General features: G+C 40.9%; 1 protein-coding gene across 2 annotated transcripts in view; it reads left to right on the top strand.

The window, feature by feature from the left end:
* cacng7b (calcium channel, voltage-dependent, gamma subunit 7b) overlaps positions 1-22445 on the top strand; it is a 31728-nt gene extending 9283 nt beyond the window's left edge. For both annotated transcript variants that reach the window (XM_053626064.1, XM_053626068.1), the window contains exons 2-6: positions 1135-1330; positions 3394-3480; positions 3558-3698; positions 19341-19486; positions 20965-22445. In XM_053626064.1, the coding sequence (XP_053482039.1) occupies positions 1135-1330; positions 3394-3480; positions 3558-3698; positions 19341-19486; positions 20965-21408 (1014 nt within the window). In that variant the 3' untranslated portion in view covers positions 21409-22445. The remainder of the gene's footprint in view (positions 1-1134; positions 1331-3393; positions 3481-3557; positions 3699-19340; positions 19487-20964) is intronic.
* Positions 22446-25672: the final 3227 nt, after the last annotated feature.

The following is a 25672-nucleotide window of genomic DNA, read 5'->3' as shown; positions in this document are numbered from 1 at the left end:
ATATCTTTATGATACCAATCATTTATACTCCGTGTTCAAGCCATCACATACTGCATAATAGGGACAGATAACGGCGCAATAGTCATTAATTAAGCATTGATCAACTGTTTTGCTGGAATGAGGGAGTCAAAACAGCATGTGGGGTCAGTGATAGAGAAGAGATCTGATAGAATACGAATGGACAGATGCTCGCAGTGCAGTTCTCACATTTACTCTCACTGCAGTTGCATTCTCATGGACCATCAGTTACTTAGCTTTGTCTCTGTTTCCCCCTTATATTTTCATCTTCTTTCTCTTCTCATGCACATAATGCAGTGTTCATGCTTTAAACAATTTTTCTAAATCATATGTGTGTCTGACATGCACTGCAGAAGATTGTCATGGTGCTATGAAAATGATCACTTAGTGTGTGTGTGTGTGTGTGTGTGTGTGTGTGTGTGTGTGTGTATGAGCACGTAATTGCTGAATGGTGGCTTCTCATTGAAGCAGAGCTCTGTACCTCATTGCATGGCTATGACTCATACAGTAGCTCTGTGTGTGTTTGTGTGTGTGCGTGTGTATGCGCGTGTGTGTGCACGTGTCTCACTTTTTGCCTCAGTGACTACTGCCTCAGTGACTATTGCCTTTGACTTTTTTTGTGACTGGCTGGTTAAAGAGAAAAATTGTTCCAGTGTCTTTTTGTCATTTCTTTTACTCCATGTGATCAGTGATATGACGGCAAACCTTTACAGAAAATTATTGAAAACAACAAATCAAAAATATTTGGTTATTATGAAAGTTTCCTATAAAGTTCTTACAGATTTTATTTCCTTACATTCTGCTGTCAATAGTGTTATATGCTTGGGGAAAAACTCCAGTGTCTGTGGTACTCAGTAGACCAGAGAAAAAATACTAATAATCAGGACAATGACAGTCATTTTGAATTCAGGTGTTCTACCTGGATGTGTGCATGTCTTTTGGGTCATTGCTTTGGAAAGAACAGTAAAGAGAGTTTTGAAACTCAAAGCTCTTTCTGCCAAAATCACTATGTGACTATACCTTTAAAGCTTAAATATAGTTATATGCTCAATTTGCTTAAAATGAATACCTTTATTTCCCCTTTTTTATTTCCTCTGCATGTGCATGCATGTGTAGATGAGCTCATGCAGCAGCAGGGCTCTCACTCTGCTCTCCACCGTGTTTGGGGCGTGCGGACTGCTGTTGGTTGGGGTTGCCGTGGCAACCGATTATTGGCTGCTAATGGAGGAGGGCATCGTGCTGCAGCAGAACCAAACCATCGACGTCAAGATGGCATTGCACTCTGGCCTCTGGAGGGTGTGCTTCATAGCAGGTGCACACATACATCTTGATTTATCAAAATCCTATATTATGCATGCTAATCTCTGTGGGCTATGGGATGCATTGCATGCACCAAAAGTGGGCGTGCAAATAAAAAGACATTTTTGGGGGGTCTGGGTGAGAGCACTACGCTCCTTCTCCTCTCCACTCAAAAAGTGCGACACCAACCAATTGTGGTCAACTGTGAGTGTAATGTATGTGGAAAACGGCAGTTAATGCTTTCCTCCAAGTATCTTCAGCTGCTCTGAGATGTAACACGAGCAGCAGTTTGAAAAGAATCAGAGGCTGTCTTGTCACACATGAACAATGTATGTCCAGTACAATGCAAATTAAGAGCAGAAAACAGTATGAACTAAAAGTGTATGTTTTGTTCGTAGGGTATGTGTGAATCAAAACCTGTTCGCAGTCTCTATTTAAAGATTGCTGTCAAAGGAGAAAGTGTGGTGGATATAAAACCAACTTTACCATGATGTTAATCAACATTTTAAGAAACATCAGTTTGATCTTTTTGATGTTTGTATTTTTAGCATTTTGAGATACTCTTCTCAATTTTAAATCCGAGTAATGTAATTACCAACCTGACCTACTCAACTACACCATCTCCTAGACACAGTGCATAAACACTAATTAATAATGTTAATGCAGTTCAAATAAGGTACGAGTCATACTGTGCAGCACTGGCCTGTCCCACAAATTTACAGGCACATCTGTAAGAAAAAATAACACAAGAGCAAAATACACCTCACAATATCCACAGTTTTACCATTTCAGCCATGACAACTCTAGGAGTAAAACTGTGAGCTTTTATATGGGGATGGAGTGTAAATATGTTTGGTCTGGTGGCCTAGATAAGCTTCGCTGCTGCTGAGCGAGTATGAATACGTGCATTGATATACATGGACAGACATAGAAAGAAGAGATGCATGCTGCTGTTGCAAGGGGTATGGAAGGAGGAGACCCTCCCCCCCGGTAGCAGATCTAGACGGTGGTGCTGGGGAGGAGGAGGGTAAGATACGAAATTTAGTAGTGTGCGCAGGCCGTAGGCGGCAAGATGGTTGGGATTATAAAGGGTTACGTGGGTGGAGAAGCGTGGCTGATAGGCTCTTGCGCAGCGTCAAGGGAGCCAATCAGCGCCCAGAAAAAGTCTCATGGCTGAACTGGGCATTTCTTGTAACCCTCAATCTATACAACAGGACCAAACATTACAAATCATGAGAGGATGGCAGTTGGACAGAAGCTCATATGCCAGAGTCAGACCCGACCTGATACACAATCCAGTCCACTAGCCAGGCTCTGAAAAGATGGGGTAAAAGAACACAAAGAAATAATAAAACAGCAACAATTTAGTGCATAAAACCCCATAAGCTAGGTTTAAACCCTTAAAACAGTAGGTGGCATGAATCTGCAAACACTCTGGATCAGAATGATTCTAACACATCAGTCAGAGATACAAGATGAATGTGACATATCTCACCCCATTAAGCTGAAGTCTATGGGAAAAACCACATTCACTAATGAGCACTTCCATTTACTGTAGATGGCTGTTCATATCCACATATCTTCGCTCATCTCACCTGTTTCTAATGAGCTGCTAACAAACCTAGGGAGATTTACACCACCCAATTATCGATCCTTCATCCACCCCCTACTGGGGAAATCCATGCCCTTCACTAATGAGTGGTATGAATTTGTCTTCAACTGGTAGAATCAGTTTTCCGTAAATTTAATACTTTATATACTATATATTGCTTTTCAGTGACTTTCAGACTCAGTAAATAGTATAGTATAAAATGAATCTATTTGCACTGACCTGCACTGTATTGAAGGTAGAAACATATTGTATTCATTATAGCAAAACCTATATTAGATGTGTTTTTACACATGCAAACTGAATCCTGTTTGTTAATCAGGATTATACACATAGTGCTTGGCAGGATTTGTGTGTTCTATTTATGAAATGTCTAAATATTTTCCACATTTCACCATTTCCTCTGATCTTCTCTTTGTCTCCTTCTCATCAGCCACTTATCCAGTTGTGCTCTGTCTCCCTCTCAGGTTCAGAGAAAGGAAAATGTGTGGCCTCTGAGTATTTCACTGAGCCAGAGATAGAGATCACAACAGAAAACACGGCAAATATTCTCAGTGAGTAAATCGCGTTATTTGGAGATTTGGAGATTTCCTGGTCAGACACACACCTGATCTCTTTGGTTCTTTCTCAGAAATGGTGCGGACAGCTACGCCTTTCCCTATGGTGTCTTTGCTCTTTGTGTTCACTGCCTTCATCCTTAGCAACGTGGGCCATATTCGCCCACAGCGCACCATCTTGGCATTTGTTTCCGGAATCTTCTTCATCCTGTCAGGTATTAATCACAGTTTCATTCATCTTTAACATCCTCTATAGTCTTAGCTTATTATATGACACTTGACACTCAACTTGGACCCTCATCTGACTCCAGCTTTATTTATAAAATTCTTAAGGTTAAGATACAAAACTACTAGCAGTTATAGCCCCTTAAGTCACCTTTTTTTAAAGAAATAACCTCTTACTATTAGCTGTAGTGTCTGGGTAGCAAAGAACAGTGTTGTTTTTTTCAGTTGTTTTTATGAAAGTAATCCAGCACCATACAATGATGTGTGTATGCAGCTGCATCTGGTAAATTATATAAACAATTTGAAATTATGCATGTTTAATTCATGTTCTTTCTTATAGAGTATGTTTGATTAGTTCATATGGGAATTAATAAATTAATTAACAAATGTACTAACATACTTAAGGCGGTCACAATCATGCATGAATTCATAAGACTCATGTCGTAGTTAAGGTTAGCTCTTAATTAATTCATGATTAGTACATGCCTTAACTCATCATTAGTTCAAATTTAAATAAGTATTAATTCAGCTATTAGTGCATGATTATTCATGTACTGTTTTTGAAAAATGTTACAGAAATGACATTGAATTAGGACAAGTGCCTTAATATAAATGTGTGATTTGCCTTACAGACACAATACTGTTAGTGATAGAAAGTCAGTCAACACCTTCTGACCATTCAGAATTCAGCAAGACTGTGATAATTTTTGTAGAATCAAGTTTAAATCAACTATTTAGTTGGTTTTAGCCACAGTCAATGTGCTGGTACTAGATAACTGTGCACACAAAAAAGCAAGCTTCTAAGTCAGAAGCAGATGAAATTCATACAATAATAAGTACAGTAAAAAAAAAACAGTAATTAGACATGCACTAGTTGAGTGGGTGATGCACCTCTTTTAAATCTCTACTTGCCCTCTCAACCTGTACAAGGAATTTTGTTATAATGCGAACTGAAATACCATACGAAATAATGTAGCAAAACGTAATTTAATATAGATTTTACCTAAGTAGCAATTACAATGCCCATTTAAAAACCTTGAACAATTTCCAAATATTTTACTAATCAATAAAAACTGAAAAGTGAAAGCAAACCTGAAAAAAACTCTAGCAGCAAACCGACATTTACATTTACATTTATTCATTTAGCAGACGCTTTTATCCAAAGCGACTTACAAATGAGGAAATACAAGCAATGTGATATATCAAGTGGAAAACAATACAAGTAGTGCAACCATACAAGATTTATAATTGAGTTCTAGAAAAGCAAAGTGCACAGAGTAGAGGTGTAAGTGCCAGAGTAGGTTTTTTGTTTTTTTAGGATAATGTGGGGTTGGCATTTTAAGGGTTAGTTAGGTGTTCATGGAAGAGGTGGGTCTTTAGCTGTTTTTTGACGTTAGTGACAGTTTTTTGAAGTTAGGTCTGCTGTCTGGATTGAGGTTGGAAGTTCATTCCACCACTGAGGAACAGTTAGTGTGAAGGTTCTGGCTAGGGACCTTGAGCCACGTTGAGTAGGCACTACTAACTGTTGATCATTAATTGATTGCAGATTGCGTGAGGGAAAGTAAGCCTTCAGGAGAGTGTTGAGGTAGGGCGGTGCTGTTGCAGACAAGGTCTTGTACGTGAGCATTAAGGCCTTGAATTTGATGGGGGCGGCTACAGGAAGCCAGTGGAGGGAGATGAAGAGAGGTGTGACATGGGTCCTTTTAGGCTGGTTGAAGACGAGACGTGCTGCTACATTTTGAATCATCTAAAGGGGTTTGATAGAGCTGGCTGGGAGGCCAGAGAGTAGTAGTTGCAGTAGTCCAGTTTTGATATGACAAGTGCCTAGACTAGTAGTTGTGTAGCCTGTTCGTTGAGATAGGGTCTGATTTCCTTGATGTTGTACAGAATGAACCTACAGGACCGTGCAGTTGTTGATATGTGGTCTGTAAAGGTCAAGCCATTATCAAAAATCACCCCAAGGTTCCTGGCTGTCCTGGTTGGCTTGAGTGTGGTTGAGCTGAGCTATAAACTGAGGTTGTGGTTGATTGAGGGGCAGGCTGGGATGACGAGAAGCTCAGATTTGGCCAAGTTGAGCTTAAGGTGGTGTTCCCTCATCCAGTCAGAAATGTCAGACAGGCAGGCAGAGATTCGTGCAAAGACAGATGGATCATCAGGCTGGAAGTACAAATAGAGCTGGGTGTCATCAGCATAGCAATGATATGAGAAGCCATGAGACTCAATCACCTGCCCTAGAGATGTAGTATAAATAGAAAAGAGCAGTGGACCCAGAACTGAGCCCTGGGGAGTTGCTGAGTTTCAGAAATACCTCCCCTCCTCAATACCTTGAAGGAGCTGCCTGAGAGATAGGATTCCACCCAGCGCAGAGCCGTTCCGGTGATGCCTAGGCTGGAGATTTGGCAGGAGGGTCTGATGATTCACAGTGTCAAAAGCAGCAGAGAGGTCGAGTAGGATGAGGACAGATGATCTTGAGGTTGCTCTTGCTAGTCGTAAAGCTTCAGGGATGGAAAGTAGAGCAGTCTCTGTGGAGTGACTGCTTTTGAAGCCTGATTGCTTGGTGTCCAGGAGGTTGTTCTGTGTGAGAAAAATGGAGAGTTGATTAAAAACAGTTCTTTCAAGGATTTTCAAAAGAAAAGGGAGGAGGGAAACAGGTCTGTAGTTGTCAACTGCAGCAGGGTTAAGTGACTTTTTTTTAAGCAGTGGGGTAACCCGGGCCTGCTTAAATGAGGTAGGGTATCTGCCAGTAGTGAGGGATGTGTTAAAGATGTGTGTGAGTGCAGGTAATAGTGTGGGAAAGATGGACTGAAAAAGGTGAGAAGGTATAGGGTCAAGAGGACAGGTTGTGGGGTGGCTAGAGAGGAGGAGTTTTGAGACATCAGTCTCTGAGAGAGGAGAGAAGGAGACCAGTGGAGAGTTTCATGGAGGAGGAGTGTGTCTATGTGTGTCTGGGGTTGAGAATTGGTTCCTGATTGATGTAACCTTGTTAGAAAAGAAAGTGGCAAAGTCATCTGCAGTGAGAGAGGTCGGGGAAGGGGGAGAAGGGGGACAGAGAAGAGAAGAAAAGGTTTTGAAGAGAGTACAGGTGTTAGGAGAGCTGCCAATCTTCTCTTGGTAGTATGTGACTTGAGCAGTGGAGATGCTATGGGAAAAAGAGGAGATAAGTGTTTGGTAATTGGTTAGATCAGTCGGATCATTAGATGTATGCCATTTACTTTCAGCTGCTCTTAGTTTGGCCTGGTTGTTACGCAGAGCTGAGAGCCAAGGGCTAGGGAGTGATGTGTGAGCTGGTTTGGAGGTTAGGGGGAAGATGCTGTCAAGAGAAGATGTTAGAGTGGAACATAGGATGTCAGTTACTGTGTTTAAGTCAGTGAGGAGAGGGGCTATCGGAGGGAAGTGAGTTTGTGACAATGGAGGAGAAGTGTGAGGGGGAAAGAGAGCGAAGATTGCAATGAAAGGAGATAGAAGGTGGAGACAGTGAGGGGGTGAGGGTAGAGAAATAGAAAACTGGATAAAGAAATGGTCAGAGGTGTGGAGAGGAGTAATAAGAATATTTTGTGTGATACAGTTAAGTGTGAGGATGAGGCTGAGCTGTTTGCCAGCTTTGTGAGTTGCTGGTGTGGCGAACTGCTTGAGGTCAAATGTGGGAAGGAGTGCAAGAAAATCAGCTGCATGCAGCTTGTCTAGATGAATGTTGAAGTCACTGAGAACCACAAGAGGAGTTCCGTCATCTGGGATGGTTGACAATAGCAAGTCAAACTCTTTGTTGAACTTCCCCAGTTCCCCAGCCTTGTTGATGGCAGATTGGCAGTTCCAAAGTCCAATTGAGAACGAGAAGGAATCTGCAGAGGCCACATGTAGAGAACGTAGGTTGTCCAAGTTGTGTACTTTCTGGGAGTGTGCCGTGGTCTGCGACTGTGGTAAATAACAGGGATAAACTGATGACACATGTTAGTGTGTAAACAGGTAAACAGCTAGAGGAAGAGAGGAGAAAAAGTGTACTTAGCAGTGTGAGTGTTGTCTTGTCGGTGTCCTTGCTCGGTGGAATTGCAGGTCTTTACACAAGCTCGGTCTTCACACGATAAGGGCTGACGCTTCCGCTGATGCTCATACACTATATGGCCAAATGTATGTGGACACCTGACTATCACACCTACAGTATCTCACAAAAGTGAGTACACCCCTCACATTTTTGTAAATATTTGATTATATCCTTTAATGTGACAACACTGAAGAAATTACACTTTGCTACAATGTAAAGTAGTGAGTGTACAGCTTGTATAACAGTGTAAATTTGCTGTCACCTCAAAATAACTCAACACACAGCCATTAATGTCTAAACCGCTGGCAACAAAAGTGAGTACACCCCTAAGTGAAAATCTCCAAATTGGGCCAAATTAGCCGTTTTCCCTCCCCGGTGTCATGTAACTTGTTAGTGTTACAAGGTCTCAGGTGTGAATGGGGTGTCATCAGGTGTCTCAGGTGTGTTAAATTTGGTGTCATCGCTCTCACACTCCCTCATACTGGTCACTGGAACTTCAACATGGCACCTCATGTTAAAGAACTCTCTGAGGATCTGAAAAAAAGAATTGTTGCTCTACATAAAGATGGCCTAGGCTATAAGAATATTGCCAAGACCCTGACACTGAGCTGCAGCACGGTGGCCAAGACCATACAGCGGTTTAACAGGACAGGTTCCACTCAGAACAGGCCTCACCATGGTCGACCAAAGAAGTTGAGTGCACATGCTCAGCGTCATATCCAGAGGTTGTCTTTGGGAAATAGACATATGAGTGTTGCCAACATTGCTGCAGAAGTTGAAGGGGTGGGGGGGTCAGCCTGTCAGTGCTCAGACCATACGCCGCACACTGCATCAAACTGGTCTGCATGGCTGTCGTCCCAGAAGGAAGCCTCTTCTAAAGATGATGCACAAGAAAGCCCGCAAACAGTTTGCTGAAGACAAGCAGACTAAGGACATGGATTACTGGAACCATGTCCTGTGGTCTGATGAGACCAAGATAAACTTATTTGGTTCAGATGGTGTCAAGCTTGTGTGGCGGCAACCAGGTTGAGGAGTACAAAGACAAGTGTGTCTTGCCTACAGTCAAGCATGGTGGTGGGAGTGTCATGGTCTGGGGCTGCATGAGTGCTGCCGGCATTGGGGAGCTACAGTTCATTGAGGGAACCATGAATGCCAACATGTACTGTGACATACTGAAGTAGAGCATGATCAGTATGCAGTATTCAAGCATGATAATGACCCCAAACACACCTCCAAGATGACCACCTTGCTAAAGAAGCTGAGGGTGAAGGTGATGGACTGGCCAAGCATGTCTCCAGACCTAAACCCTATTGAGCATCTGTGGGGCATCCTCAAACGGAAGGTGGCGGAGCACAAGGTCTCTAACATCCACCAGCTCCATGATGTCATCATGGAAGAGTGGAAGAGGACTCCAGTGGCAACCTGTGAAGCTCTGGTGAACTCCACGCCCAAGAGGGTTAAGGCAGTGCTGGAAAATAATGGTGACCACACAAAATATTGACACTTTGGGCCCAATTTGGACATTTTAACTTAGGGGTGTACTCACTTTTGTTGCCAGCGGTTTAGACATTAATGGCTGTCTGTTGAGTTACTTTAAGGGGACGGCAAATTTACACTGTTACACAAGCTGTACACTCACTACTTTACATTGTAGCAAAGTGTCATTTCTTCAGTGTTGTCACATTAAAGGATATAATCAAATATTTACAAAAATGTGAGGAGTGTACTCACTTTTGTGAGATACTGTATAGTGTATCAGCATTGTGCTGACAGATTTTCCTTTTTGTGTGCAGTAACCAGAATCCTTTAGATTTAATTTCACTCAATTTGGCATCCTATCCAGCCATTATTAAAGAACTGTTGATGACTGGAGGGTTTTCTTTGTCTGTATGTTTGAGTGCGATCTTAGAGGGATGTGCCTTTCTGTAATTTGTTACTGTGTCAGGTGACGTTTCAGATGAAATTTACCACATTATGAGACAAGTTACAGTTCTTTACAGTATATGTCCACATTTCAATATATGATTGCCCAAAATTTCATCTAATAACATACCCACAGACATTCACACATGTGATCATAGGTGGTAAATGAGCCATGATCTCTACCTATGCTTACTGCCAGAAAATGGACCTTAAGGTTTACTAATGGAATTTTCATAAACAAAGATAGATGTATAAAGAATAAAGTCTCTCTATGTAATGCTATATTTTCAGTTCTAAATGGAGTGTGGCCATACCATCTGCATTTGATTAGAGTTGTCTTGATCCATTTTAAACCCCTTGTCTTATCATTAAGGTTCTCCATCTGCTTTTGTTTATTACTGTCTGGCACTCACACATTGGGCACTGCTGGAATTACTCTACTTTGCTAATGATGCCTTCTCTAATCTCTTAAAGCTCATGTTGTGTGGGTAGTGTAATGATTTACAGTGCATATGAGGTAAATCAAACATGAAAATATCCCTGAGAAGGGAACTAGACGTTCTGTGAGCTTCATGCTGTGGGAAGCACCCTCGCGCGTGACCAGTATCTGAAATCTGTGTGAAATCGCGCCTATTTAAAGGCCTGCCACGGTCAGGTACGTGGCATTTTGAGTGTTGCATGATTATAGAATGGCAGCTGTAAACCACGTTATCAGCCTCTATTATCTGAAGCGAAGACACAATTCACAGGCATGCCCCAGTATGACAAAGCTACACAATGTCTTGATCCCTTCTCAGAGAACAGGTTTACATGCATAGCCCAAACTTTCCCTTTCAAATGGACCTCAACGTTGCGCGAGCTTTACGCTGTGGGAACGAGAATAACCACTTCATGGGAGGCAATCCATGTCCAGACTGTAATATCGAATGAATATGTGTGGCGTAGACCACCTCGCTGCAACACACACATCCTGTAAGGGTATCTCTTTGGATAAACCCTTTGAGGAGGCGGCCCCCCTAGTGGAATGAGCCCTCATGCCCAGAGGCGTAGTGAGACTGCGCACCTCATAAGTGAAAGAGATTGCTTCCACTATCCAGAGAGGCGCTGCTTTGATTTTGATATTACTTTTACTGTCACCGCCAATGCAGACCAGCAAGAGCATTTACTGGACACAGTAGGTCCAATTTCTCTTGTTGAGGAACAGAGGAGTGCAGAAAGCCTGCGATAATACTGGCTGGGCAGCAGACGTAGGCACTTTAGGAATATAATCTGGCCTAGGATATAGGAAGGCCTTGGTTAATCCAAGGGCAAAGTCAAGGCAGGAAGGGGCAACAGAGAGAGCTTGTAGATTTCCTACCCACTTGAGAGATGTCAGGTCCAGCAGAAGAGCTACCTTTAGAGTCAGAAGCTTCTCTGAAGCTGACTCTAAGGGCTCAAATGGGGCACCTGACAGACCTTCCAGGACCACAGAAAGGTCTCAGGAAGGTATCCGTGGTCCGCAGATGGGCCTCAGCCACCTGACGCCACACATAAGCCTCAATGTTAGAGGATGTTGCCCCAGAGAGGCTCCATCAATAGGGGTGTGGCTGGCCAAAATGGTGACCACGTAGACCCTAATTGTAGAAGGAGCCAACCCTGCTGAGAAATGTCCCTGTACAGGACTATAGCTATTGCACAGTTTACTGGGTCTAACTGACGTTCCTCACACTATTAGACAAAAAGTCGCCACTTGAGTGCATACAGTTTTCTTGTGGATGGTGCTCTAGCATTCAACATGTGCAGCTTTTCCACCGTAGGAACTTTCCCCAGGAATTAGGGACTTTTGCAGGTACTAGGTGTGTTTCCATCACCGTGACCAGCGTCTAAATTAAGTTCCGGGTAAAATATTTAGACCTCGCAAAGACTCTACTTGGGAGGTGGTACTTTTTAAAAAGCCAGGAACTTTGGGGAGTGGGATTTAGGCGCAGAACATGCTGATTGAGTACTGTAGACGCAGCATTTTTTTTCAACCACCATTTTTAAAAATCTGTTGCGGTGCGTACCGTAACAGCTGTGTATTGCGATTTCAACCAATACAATGGAGTTTCTTAAAAAATATGACCGTTGGACCAACGATGAGGACAAAATACAGTGGGAAATGGATATGTTGGTTAAGCGTGCTGGGCATTGTTCACACAGGAAAACAGTGCAGAGAGAAGCTTGTGCATGTGTGTTCATCTCAGTCATCTCAGCAATAGCTGATAAAATCCATTTGCTTACTTTAAGTCTAGCATTACGATCATTCTGAATTCTTTACTTCGACTGCTCATCTCTTTTCTAGCGTTTTCTCAATTACCTCTTTAGCAAAGCAATACATCACAATCAACAGCAGCACAGAATGAATCTCCTCCTTGCTTGTTGTTGCTGCAGTGTCATTATCAGATTTCAGAAAATAGACTGTCCGTTTTTAAAACACTAACTTTTATCCAAAGATTTTTTAAAAAATGTCTTTCTGTCACTGGGAATCAAACCCAGCCTGCAGCAGTGAGAGCACCAAATCCTTACCACTAGACCACCAGGCAACACATTCATTTGTTACTGTTCAAAAGTTTGTGTTCCAATCAGAGCCTGCTACATGTAGCTGAGCAAACATTTTACATTATTACATCATTAAAATCAGCTTACTTTGTGTCAGTAATCAGTTTGATTGTAGCATACTTTGAGGCTTCATATCCTCACCAAGAGTCATACATCACCGGACTAATTTGAGTAATGTTCAAGGTACTTTAGACCATGATGGAAATGCAGACAAAAAAGGTCTGGATGAACCACATGGTCCCTTGAAAAAAGTTTTATTAATTTTGGTGGAAAAGTGGCAATGGTGCTCTTTACAACTTCAGTTGAGAGACCAGAATCTATGAGCTGGTGCCCCTCAGGGGCCAGACCCACAGTTTCCATAGTTCCAGCAGAGGGTGATAAATCAACCCTCTGGCTTGAGACAGTAGATCCCTACGGATGGGAATCTCCTGGGGAGTGCCATCTAAAAAACCATTATCTCCAAAAACATATTTGAGCTGGCCAATAAGCAGCTATAGCAGCAGACGTAGACGGTCTTAGCGAAATCTTGTGGGAGCCGAACGATCGGGGTGAAGGTTACAGACATGACCTCGGCCACTTGTATATGATGGCATCCAGCCCCAGTGGTGCGGGAGGAGTGAGGGTGAACCACAGCGGGCAGTGTGTTGTTTCCTCTGAGGAAAACACATCCACTTCCACTTGTCCGAACCGCCACCATATGGGCTGCACCACTTGTGGATGGAGCCTCCAATCCCTGGGCCTCAGCCCCTGCCTCAACAGGATGTCTGCCCCCACATTCTGATTGCCCAAAATGTACATTGCACTCACTGACAAAAACTTTCCCTCCAACCAGAGAAGAATTAGATGCGTATGCATGAAGAAGGGACGTGAACGTAACCCTCCCTGGTGGTTGATATATGAGACCACCATTCTATTGCCTGTCACATCACATGGTCACCTCTCAACTAAGGAATAAAGAATGAGGGCTGCTCCAGAGACCGTGAGCTGGACGGCCATCTAAGGCTGCGCCCAGCCTATGGGGTGGCGTCTGTCATTACCATCTTTCGATAAGTAGACACCCCAAGAGTGTGACCCGAGGCTACAAAACGGGGACACCTCCAAATTCTCAGAGCAATTAGTCAATGCCACGTGACACTGATTACTCTCACTGATTACGACTTTTCAGCCACCACTGAAACAGTCTCATGTGCAATAGGCCCAATGGTATGATGTTGGCTGCTGCTTCCATGAGCCCCACCAGTCTCTCATAGAGACTGGAGGGGATGTCCCGGCCTAGCTTTATCTTGCTCAATGTTGGGGAGTGACCCTACATATGTTGAGGATAGAATTGCCCTCATCATAGTAGAATCCCATATAATCCCTAGAAAAGTCATCCTCTGCACTGGAGATACTTTTCTTGGGGTTCAACCTGAGCCTCAAGCTCCTCATGTGGATGAGAACAACATCTCAATGTTGAATCGCCAACTCCCTGGATCGCACTAGAATTAACCAGTCCTCCAGGTAGTTTACTACACAGATGCCCTGAAGTCAAAAGGGAGCCACAGCGGCATCCATGCACTTCGTGAAGGTGCAAGGGGATAAAGCTAGGCCGAAGGGAAGAACCCAATATTGGTACTCATTGCCTACAAATGCAAACCTTGGAAACTTCCTGTGACTGGGCAATATATTGCAAATACTGTTCCATCTTTGCCTGCTTGGCATTAATGATCATTCTCAAATCAGGCCTTCTAGCCACAACACTCAACTTTTGTGCCTCCCTCGCACTAGTGCTGGCCTGGGCTCCACTCATGGATGCCATGGGTGAACTCGATGTTATGGAGAAGGAACTGGCTGAATGCCGCCATTTGCTGTTTCGCCTCGCGAAACCTGTCGGCGATGGTATTAACCGCACCACCGAACAAGCTAGAAGGTTAAACAGGGGCGTCCAGCAGGGAGACCTTATCGTTATCCCCCATTCCTGAGAGGTTAAACCATAGCACCACAGAGAGACAAATCCGTGGTGCGGTGAAGCTCTGCCACTGCCTCAGCCCAATTCCCTCCCCCCTGTCAAGCTCACTCAGCAGGTCTGCTTGGTAGGCCTGCAACATTGCCATTGTATGCAGTGACCCACAAGCAAGACCCATTGCCGCATAGGCTTTGCCAACCAAACTTGAGGTGGCCTTACTTGGCTTGGATGGCAAAGCTGGACCCGCTAAATTCTCTACCATTGATGGATATAGGTAGCTCGCAAGTGCCTCTTCCACCTTTGGCATAGCCAAATACCCATATTGTTCATCCCTCACGGTGGCCGAATAATATGACGTTGCGGGGTTATAAATACGGCTGGTGTATGGTTTTCCCCAGAAGCGTGATATTTCATCATGCACGTCTGGAAAAAAAAGGGGAGTTTTTTTGCAGTGTGAGGGAGATTTACTTTCATTGGGGAGAAAGCACTCATCCAGCCTGCTATGAGCCATCTTCCTCTTCCCCAGGACAGTCTAAATTCAGTTTTTCTACAGTCTTAGAAATCACTTCAAGCAGCTCTTTATATGCTTGAGAGCTGCTCTCTATTTTTGGTGCACTGGCTCCCCCCTCTGGCTCCTCGAAGTCAGAGAGGGTGGGTTGACTCTCCATACCGGAAGGAGAAGTCACAACACGAGCTCCAAAACCCGGAAGCAGAGAGTCGGATCCAGACAGACTTTCTCAAGGACAGAGCAAGAGATAGAGCAGCACTTGTCTCCAGCTCCTCCTCCAGATCCATAAGGGATCCCCAGAGCCCCCAGCTTCCGAAACCCAACTCACTTCTGCCGAGAACTGAGTGAGCCAAGAGCTTTCTCAATGGCCACTGCAGCATGCTCCACTCCCAAACACTTCACATAGAAAGTGTGTCCGTCCCCCTCAGTAATAAAACGGGAGCAAGGAGTAACACACTTCCTGAACTCTCTCTGACTCATACTTTTTTGCAAAGGGACTGAAAAAGAAAGAGATCTTTTTTTAATAGAGAGGAAGTGAAGTGTTTTTAGGAGTGTTCACACAAACAACTGACATGTGGTCTTTGTTGAAGATAATAATGCTGATGATGTGCTTTACAGGCACCGTTTTATAATCACACAACGTGTGAAATGCCACGTCACCTGACCATGGCTGGGGTGATTTTTACACAGACTTCAGATACCAGTCATGCGCAAGGGTGCTTCCTACAGCATGGAAGTTCACACAACGTTGTGTTCCCTTTGAACGGGATTGAACGAGATTTTTCTATTTTGATTGTATTGTTACAAACCTGAGGTTATGGAACAGGAGGAATAGACTTGCAGGTTAAAGAGAGAGAGAGCAAGAGAGAGATTTTCATTACTAGATATAAAATGTTCATTGGTATATTAAGTGTGTATTGGCTTCATGGGGTATTTAGACTATGAGTCATTTTCCTTCAGGATAAACCATTTGGCCTGTTGTCATGGCTTTCATGTTGCAATTTATGTGCCTTATATATTTTAATGTCTTTCTCTTTAAAGATCTTCAAAATGATAAATTTGTCTTCATTTGACCTGCTGCTTCATATCACATTATTATTACCTTTTAGTTTTTCTGGGCAGTATTTATCAAGGTGTTCATAAGCTGAATCAGGTGTGTTGGTGCAAAGAAAAACAAAACACTTGTGAAACCCTGGTACTGTAAGTAGGTAGGACTCAGGAGGCAGGAATGTAAGAGAAACAGATAGACTAATATTTTTGTTAAATTTTCCTAGCTCCATCCATTTGTTCCTGGTTCATGGCAACATAAAATAATAAATAATTTAGGTTTGTTGTGTATGGTACATAGATGCCCTTTGTGCCTGGCCACAATACATACAATTACAATTTCTGCTTTCCTATTCATTTCATTTGACAGGAGTATGTTTTAATTTTCAAGAAAACACGTTGTCCCACCTCTGGTCTGATGACCTAATTATTATTTTGAATTATTGTCTGAAAAGGTTTGATTTTTTTTTAACCCAGTCATATTAAGCTTGAAATTCATACCATGTGTCTATGATTTGAATAAAGAATGACTGGGAGGCAAAGAAAGCAAAATTAGTTAGTGCTTTCATCTAAGTGTGTTCAGCTGCCTTCACTGAAACAAAGAGAATATGTGGTCAGTCAGATTTAAGAAAACATATTATGTATAGTTTACATAAAAATATTTAGATTTCATTGCTTATACAAAATTTTATTTAAATATTTTCTAATTGCTAGTTTGAATTATGTAGAGTCACTGTGATCAATTCATGCAGTAGTTGTCATGATAGCACCAAAGGGGTGCTGACCTACACTTCCCATCAGCCCCAGCATGTCACATGTCTCAATCACCCTCACCTGTGTCTTGTCTCACCTTGATTAGCACCACTATATAAATTTCGGTTTTTCAGGATCTCAGAATATGGTTTTTCAGAATATGTGGTGTGTCTCAATCAGCTTCCTTGCTCCCTAGGTCTTGAATCAGTATATTGTATACATGAGTTCCGACCCTGGCTCACTACACACTGGGACACTGATAACTCAATTTTCAGCAACATAACTACATACTGACATTGTAAAACATCACCAAAAATTAAAAACTTAAAAATATTTAAGTTTTTTATGTAATATAAATTTGTAAGCTTAATCACACCTTTCTATCATGGTACTTCATGCAGGATCGTTGACCAGCTAGTGGATTTCTTTTTACAAATCACTGAATACTTAAAAGTCATTAGACACAAATAAACAGTTTATAGAACTTCAAATAAAGTTAAAAATCACTGACATAAGTAATCATTTGAGAGCGACAACAATGATAACACGCTACTTACTTTTGTAGTAATGTTGGCCGGAGTTCGTCCCTCATTTTTTTCAAGCTGAGAGGTTTCAGAAAACATGATGTCATTTCCAGTAAGGGAGCATAGTGAGCATCAATGCTTCCTGGTTTTTGTTGTGCATTGTGAGGTTTTTTAGGAAGCAAACATTCCTGTGCACTGGAAGCATTTTGCAATTGAAATAGCCCTTAAAATGGCCGACACCTTTATCAGTGCCCTGACTCCTGAACTAGGGAGCTGATTGAGCCACACCCATGGTTGAGCTTTTGTTGTTGTCATGCTTGTGTTACCACAGTATCGCTTATAGTCTCACTGTTTTGGTTGCTGTTTAAGCTTCACATAAATAGAATCTGCACTTGCATCCACCTCCGCTAATAAACCTTGTCAAACGTAACATGATAAACAATATGCTATAAAATCTCTCAAGGATGTTGGCACTGACAGGAAAAATAACTATAGCATTAAATTAACTTTAATTTAATTAAATTCAAAAACAAATTGTTGTACGAAATGAATATGTGTTAATATAATTCTGTTTATTCATATGGACCCGATGTTCACATTTGAATTAAGTAAATTCATTGTGTTATTTTTTCAGTGTTATGTATTTTTTGCAGCACGAGTAGCAGTTCAAAAGGATACAGTGGCGGCTTCACATGTCATGTAGGCAACATGTGCTAGCCTTCATCTGTTGTGTGATGGGGAGAACTAGCTAGTAGGAATTGCCAAATGGCTAAAGATAGACAAAAATTGGAAAAAATGAGGTAACAGGAAAACAAGAGTGTGTAAGTAGGCTTCATTATTTTAAATTTCATTTAAAATTTAATGTCATTTACTTTCATTATTATATTTTTAAAAAAAAACGCCATAGTGTTAAACGCAACTAATAGACAATGCTGCAATTCTTTAGAAAAATAAAACAGCCTTTAAGGGAAAATAAATAAATAAATAAATAAATGTTTTAACATATTTAATCTATGCAAATGTAATGGGACTTAACAGAGACAAGGCAAACTGCTGATTTTCCCAGGCAGCACAAACTTTTAAAAGATCAAAATTTCTCATATTCATATTGCATTACATAGTAAATATGAATACATTTATTAATTCACTTTGATAAGTTATATTGTAGTGATTTTCCTTATTTAATATAAGGTCTTGGGGACCAAATCCTGTCAATTGCTCATATACCAAAATAATTTTTAACTTGAGTAACTAGTTCTGTCAGTAATTTTGTATGCAGAACACAGTGATGTTTACTTCACTGTAGCTTTAACCTTGAATCTGAACAGGAAAGGCCTTCTTTAATCTAGGCACAATCTGTTCCGTCTGCTCTCCAGCTTCCACTGACAAGCTGTTTGGGAAGAAAAACATTTCACCCACCTTTTTTTCAGCTATGTCAGTTGGTGTTAGAAGGAGGAGCAAGTGAGGCATTGGATTAGCGCGGCATTCTATGACTGAACTGGGTGTGTGTGTATAGGACATACTTTGCAGCAGGGTGCCTGTGTGAAGTGATGTATCCAGTTGGAGTTCACGTCCTGATGTCCTGCCTGAGGCATGGTGTGTGTGTGGGGGGATGGGTAGGTGGGTGTGTGTGTTTATGGGTGTGTATGTGTGTGTGTTCATGTGCAAAACATATTTCGATGTACTAGGGAGGGCGTTCTAAATTAATACATAATTTTTGTATAATTTATATTTTGGACAATGTATGCTTAATCTATTTACATTTAGTATGTCCTTCAAAGGCATTTTGGGGGAAAAATCCATATTGAGAAAGTAATCAATTTCATTTATGTATATTGCTCCTGTAGTTTATTTCAAGTGATTTCTGTAAAGCTAATGATGTGTTATGGATCTACTATTCGTCCCATTAATCTACAATCTACGTCCAAGCCCTCACCTATGGTCACGAGCTTTGGATAGTGACCGATAGAATGAGGTCACCGATTCAAGCGGCAAAAATAAGCTTCCTTCACAAGGTGCGTGGGCTCACCCTTAGAGATAGACTGAGAAGCTTGGACATTCGAGGGGAGCTCAACGTAGAGTCGCTGCTCCTTTGCATTGAAAGGAGCCAGTTGAGGTGGTTCGGGCATCTGTCTAGGATGCCTTCTGTACGCTTCAATGGGGAGATGTTTCTGACAGTTTCTGCAAAACTATCACATCTCCTGTGATTAAAAAAAACATCTTGGCTTTCCTCAGTGCACTATTGTTTTTTGCTGTTGTTGTTTATGTGTTCTCTCTCTCTCTCTCTCTCTCTCTCTCTCTCTCTCGCTCTCTCAGGTCTAAGTCTAGTGGTGGGATTGGTGCTCTATATTTCCAGTATAAACGATGAGGTGATGAACAGGCCTAGAGAACCGGAGCACTTCTTTAACTATCATTATGGCTGGTCCTTTGCGTTTGCTGCCAGCTCCTTCCTCCTCAAAGAGGTCAGAAATTTCGAAATGATCTATTTATTACCAAACAGATCTTTGTGTCAATTTGATTGTACCATGTACAGATGCACTGTGGGTATAGCAGATGTTTAAGACTTACAGCTCCTTACAGAATTCTGCTCTCCACTTACCTGGAGCAATTTATAACATCAACATATGCTGCTGTCGATTTTACTATGTGAATACAATGAGCACAAGTGTTCAGCATTTCAAGCAGGTTGAGTTCCTATTCGATGTATTATGGATGCAGACACTGTATGAGAAAACAGTTAGTGATTATTGAATGAGATTGGGTTCATCTTGAGGACCCAATCTGTTTGTAAATGAAGGCTGTGATTAGATCTTAATAACACTTGTTTTACACTAGTGCACAGGGTTTACATGAGAAATGTGAAGGACAGGAAAGGAATGCAAAGGAAAGGAACTGAAAAGAAAACAATGGAAAGGAAAGGAAATGAATGTAGATGAAAGGAATGGAATGCAAAGGAAAGGAAAAATAATGGAATGGAAAAGAAAGGCATGGAAAGGAAAGGAAAGGACAAGAACGCAAAAGAATTGAATGGAATGGAAAGCACAGGAACGGAAAGGACAGGAATGCAATAGAATGGAGAGGAAATTAATGGAATGCAAAGGAAATGGAAAATAATGGAATGGAAAGGAAAGGAATGGAATGAAAAGGAAAGGAAATGAAAGAAAAATAATGGAAAGGAAAGGAATGGAGTGGAAAGGAATGCAAAGGAAAGGAAAGGAAAGGAAATAAAAAATAATTGAAGGGAAATGAAAAGAAATGAATGGAATGAAATGGACAGGAAAGGAATGCAAAGGAAAGGAAAATAATGGAATGGAAAGTAAAAGAATGTAAAGAACAGGAAAAGAAAGAAAAGAAAAATAATGGAATGTAAAGTAAAGGAATGGAAAGAAAAGGAAAGAAAATAAAAATCATGGAATGGAAAGTAAAGAAATGGAAAGAAAAGGAAAGGAAAGGAAAGGGGGATTGATTTTTGATGCATGAGCCATTTTGTGTGTGTGTGTGTGTGTGTTTGTGTGTGTGCGCTGCTCGAGTAAGGATTTAGCAAAATTGTAGTTCTGGCTGAAACAATTTTTTTTCTGCTTGAATCAGCAGGGTCTCCTCACTACCATGATATCACGGTTGCTTAGGGAGCAATTTGTGTGTGTGTGTGTGTGTGTGTGTGTGTGTGTGTGTGTGTGTTAAAGCAAAAGAAAATGTACTGATTTGAAGAGCTATTTTCAAGAGAAAACTTGCTAAAGCATTAACTCACTTCAAAATCTTAAACATGTCATTCATCCACTGATGGAATACTGGGGAAAAATGAGGGATATGTTTGTTCTTTTATGCTACCCTTTTTTGTACATGTTAAATGACATGTTGTGTGCCAAATTAAATTAATGGTAAAGGGAAGTGTAGTCTGCTTCAGTCATGTCAATTTCTTACACCTCTGTCTCTCTATCAGGGTGCGGGTGTGATGTCTGTGTATCTCTTCATGAAGCGTTACACTGAAGAGGAGATGTATCGGCCTCACCCAGCACTCTACCGCCCCCGTCTGTCTGAGAGCAGTGACTACAGTGGTCAGTTCCTGCAGCCTGACACGTGGCCGCCTCACCAACGTGCTCGCAGTGCCTCTGAGCTCTCCAGTGATGTGTCCATTCAGCTAGCACAGGCCCAGCAGCCTCCAGCCAAACTCATCGCCCAGCACAGCGTGTCAGCACCCAGCGCCACAGCTGCCTCCAGCCCCGAGTCTGCAGTTGCATTCCAGCTTCAGTCACCCTCACACTTTAGCCACAACCACCCTCTCCACCCCACAGAGTCCCAGAGCCTGCCCCTGTCCATGCCACCACCTGCCGTGCCACCCCCTCATTACCACACACACATGCGCATGAGCGCCTCGCCATGTTAGAGGCATTTCCATCCACCTGTATTTCTACAAATTTTTAATTTAAGCATAAATTGAAACAAAACACTGATTTGCATTTTTTTTTGCTGATTTTTTGAAAATTTGCTTAACATTTGCGAGACATTTGGATGGAAACAGACCTAGAGAGAGAGAGAGAGAGAGATTATCTACAGTGTGTTATGGTTTGAAAGAGTGTAAAAGAGCAAACTTGATCTTGAGAGTAGTGTGAAATAAGCTAGGTTAAGAGTTATCTTAACAAAAATGTTAAGATATGAACATTGTAATGGAATAGTAACCATTTTGTTACATGGTGTTATACAGGGAGATTTATTGCACAAGCAATGTACAATGCAAAACACTTCCATTATAACACACATTGTTGTATACTTACATATGTAGTGCACAAAGACAGTAATTATTGCCTTCAGTTTTACTAGTGATATTGAAAATGTATTATTTTCATCACTCTCTCAAAGTATCAGTATTAGCGTTATTATCATGAAGACGTATTTAAGCTTACTTGTTGCCAGGGAAAATATGTAAAATAGGTATATTATTTCTACTTTGAATATGAGATATTCCAGACTGATGATTTTTATGATGTAAATAATATGTGTAATTTTAACTGGTATGGGAAAATATTAAGACCTGCACAACTGAGTGGGGAACTGTTATATACATTGAAAATTAAACTGACTGGAAAAACAACTTTGCTTAAAGTCCCAGTAGGGGCTTTTTGAGTATTGGTTCTTTTGCTAGCTTTTCAAGTTGCAGTATGTACTTTTCCCCCCTATTTTAGTGCATATTAGTAGTGGAAGCCATCTTACATTCAAATGGATTTTATCATTTTTGTCCCTTAATAGGTATCTCATTCTAATGCATCGGTATTTGTGCACTTTAGCTTAAAATCCTTTTGGGACTTTAAGAGTAGGGTTATACTGCAAGTATGCTGTTGCTTATCATGTGAAAGAGATCCAGTATTGATTATAACATTTGTGGGCGTGATGGTGGTTATCATTAGAATAAAACCACTATGTTGATTCTGTGTAATTATTGTTGTTTTATTTGCAATGGAGTCTTGTGTTTTATTGTTAACTAATGACACCATATAATAGATTCCCATATGCATAAATAATACATTTTAAAGCAGCAGTAAGTAACTTTTGGGAATTTAGGGATTTGAAGACACTTGGTGGAAATGTCAATAGCTGCTCACCCAGTGTGAATGGCAGTTCATTAGACCTTCAGGGCACATTCAAATATTCAAGATGTTAAATGTAGAATTAAATGTCTTCTGAAGATGTAATCATCTGATTCCATTTTCATAATTTACTCAATAATACATTAATTATTATGACAATTAAAATCTTCATCGATGTGACTGTCACAGTTACTATGCAATAAGTGAAAGAAAGTAAATCCAACAGCTCAGTCCAGTAAACCTAAGTAGTAATCTATGTAACACACTGTAACTGCAGCAGGTTATAAAAGAGAAAGAAGGTAGCACCCAAAGTCTGATACTCCTAAAGATTGCTATACAAGTCAGCGAAAATAACAACAAACGAGGCAAGAAATCAAAAAGTCCACAACAGTCACTTCGCCCTCAGTGGAAGGAGCAACAAAGCAAGAGAGCAAACAGTAGCAGCCAGTAAACATTAGCAAGCTAGTTAAAAAATAATGTGGTGAACATATACTGGAAAACTCACAACTAGCTGTGAAGGACCAAACTATAGACAAACACAACAAAAGCTGTTAAGGAACTAGCTAGCTGATCTTCATTAATCAGCTAAAACAATGCTCCAAATTTCAATATGTTTCAATAAGTTGTTTGGCTGTAATTTCAGTGGGAGTGTATCTACAGTCATGTGAAACAATAAGTACACCCCATGGATGTAATGTTGTTGGCAAATTGTTGGCTTTTTTGACATATTTGGACAAGCAAACATTTGATCCTCTTTGAAACAGTGCTTATTAATGAAGGTGATACACTCTATCAAATAATTAAATTGACATTTTGTAGTAATTTTCACAATTTAAATTAACAAAATAAACAAATCAGTCACATGGAAAAAGTAAGTACACCCCTACATTTATCATACCTTCAAATCCATAAAATTAGAATCAGGTGTTCAAGATTGTGTGTCAGTGATCAGAACCTGCTTAGGGAGTGCAGGTGGAACCTGTCTTATTTATACCCCTCTCATATCTAGTGTCTGGTGTTTTTGTTCCTTTGTTACTGAGGTATGTGGTGTCATCATGCCAAGATCGAAAGAGTTCTGTAAGCCCTTCAGAAAAATGCACACAAAGATGCCTATGAGTCTGGCAAGGGATTTAAAAAGATCTTCAAGTTATTTGAAATACATCATTCCACTGTAAGGAAAATAATCAACAAGTGGCGGATATTTTAAACGTCTGCCAATTTGTCCAGGACTGGCTATCCCACCAAGAAGAAGTCTCCAAGAACCCCAAAATTTCATCACAGGATCTGCTAGTAAGTCTTGCAACTGCTGGTGTCAAAGTGCATGCTTCTACAATCAGAAAGAAATTGAAGAAATTTTACCTGCAGGCATGCCAGGAAAAACCCTTTGCTGTCTATAAAGAACATTAGAGAAAGACAGTTTGCCAATGAACACATACACAAAGACCAGGCCTTTTGGAATAATGTGCTCTGGACAAACACCTGAAAGATAGAGTTCTTTGGGCCACAGTAACAACAGACATGTTTGGTGCTGACTAATGACAGCTTTTCAGGAGAAGCACCTCATAAAACTGTGAAGCACGGCAGTGGAAATCTTATGTTAAGAGTGCTTGAAGATAATGTGAAGCCATCTGTCCAAAAGTTGAAGTTGAACCCGAAAGGGGACCTTTCAATTGGATAATAATTTTAAACATACTAGCAAATCCACCAAGGAATGGCTCAAAAAGAAGAAATGGTAGGTTATGGAAAGGCCTAATCAAAGCCCAGATTTGAATCCCATTGACTGTTGGGGGGGGCGGGGAGTGCAGTAAATGCAATTGAAATGCGCAGTACATGCAAGAAAACCCTCAAAAATCTTGCAACTGAAAGAATATTACATGGAACAGTGGTCATCTATATATATATATATATATATATATATATATATATATATATATATATATATATATTTATATATGATGTATAATTGATTGAAAAAACTCATTTTCCTTGTGTTTTTGTTCAAGTATATCAACTTTATTTTCCGGCACTGTTTCAGTTTATCAAATGTTTGCTTGTCCAAATATGTCAAAGAAAAAAAACAATTTCCATGGGGTGTACTTATTTTTTCACATGATTGTATAGCATACGTCCATCCATCCATCCATCCATCTTCTACCGCTTACTCCTTCTTCAGGGTCGCGGGGGAACCTGGAGCCTGTATAGCGTACGTGAATAGTTTATATCTTAGCCTGATAGACATCGGGCTGGTGGTTTAATGCAGATTTCCACCAGGAGGAGGCATTTTGAGCTGGAGGGATAAATAAACACAAAGTAACAGAGGACTTGAGAAAGCTGGAAATCTTTTTTTTTTTTTAAACTAATTAACTAATACAAAAAACTACTAAAATACAGTTGTGTAAAAGCAACATTATTATTTTATTTAATTTTTTTTAGCTTTTTTTTTCATCTTTTTTCTCTTTTCTGCTCCAGATGATTAAAATAATGTTCACAAGCCAGTCAAATCTTTGAGCCAGCCCTTTTATGTGAATGTTGTGAACTGACTCGCATATCTGAAGAGCCATAATATATAGTGCTATTACCCAAAGTGATGTTTTCACTGTAAGAACACTGACAGTACTATTCTGTGTTTAGAGGGGTGGGAAAAGTCCTGAGAAATTATGCTGAAGCAAAATCTTACTCAATTAAAAGTTTAAGTATCCAACCAAATTGCACTCAAGTGAAAGTCAAAAGTTGCTACTTTTAAATGTACAATAACTCAACTATCTTCCACCCTTGTGTTTTCATGGTTTCTCTACTGCCACTGGCCTAATCGCATACAATGCAACCCTGATGAATCTAATAAATCTCATCAACATCTGAGTTGTTTGACAGCTAACACTGAGTCATTTTTAGCGATCTTGGTGAGGTGTGTGATTGAAGCAGACTGTGATGTTCCTTGTTATATGCATGTTATAACCTAATGCATGCAGAACACTCTCTATCGGGGAGGTGGACATCAGGACAAATACATTTTCTTGTAATGTTTACTTTAATGCAAGTTAAGCAATGACACTATTGGTACAATAA

This window comes from Ictalurus furcatus, chromosome 1 (assembly GCF_023375685.1).
Source record: "Ictalurus furcatus strain D&B chromosome 1, Billie_1.0, whole genome shotgun sequence".
NCBI classification, from domain to species: Eukaryota; Metazoa; Chordata; class Actinopteri; order Siluriformes; family Ictaluridae; genus Ictalurus; species Ictalurus furcatus.
Note: the sequence above shows the minus strand (reverse complement) of the source record. Positions and strands in the feature narration are given on the sequence as shown.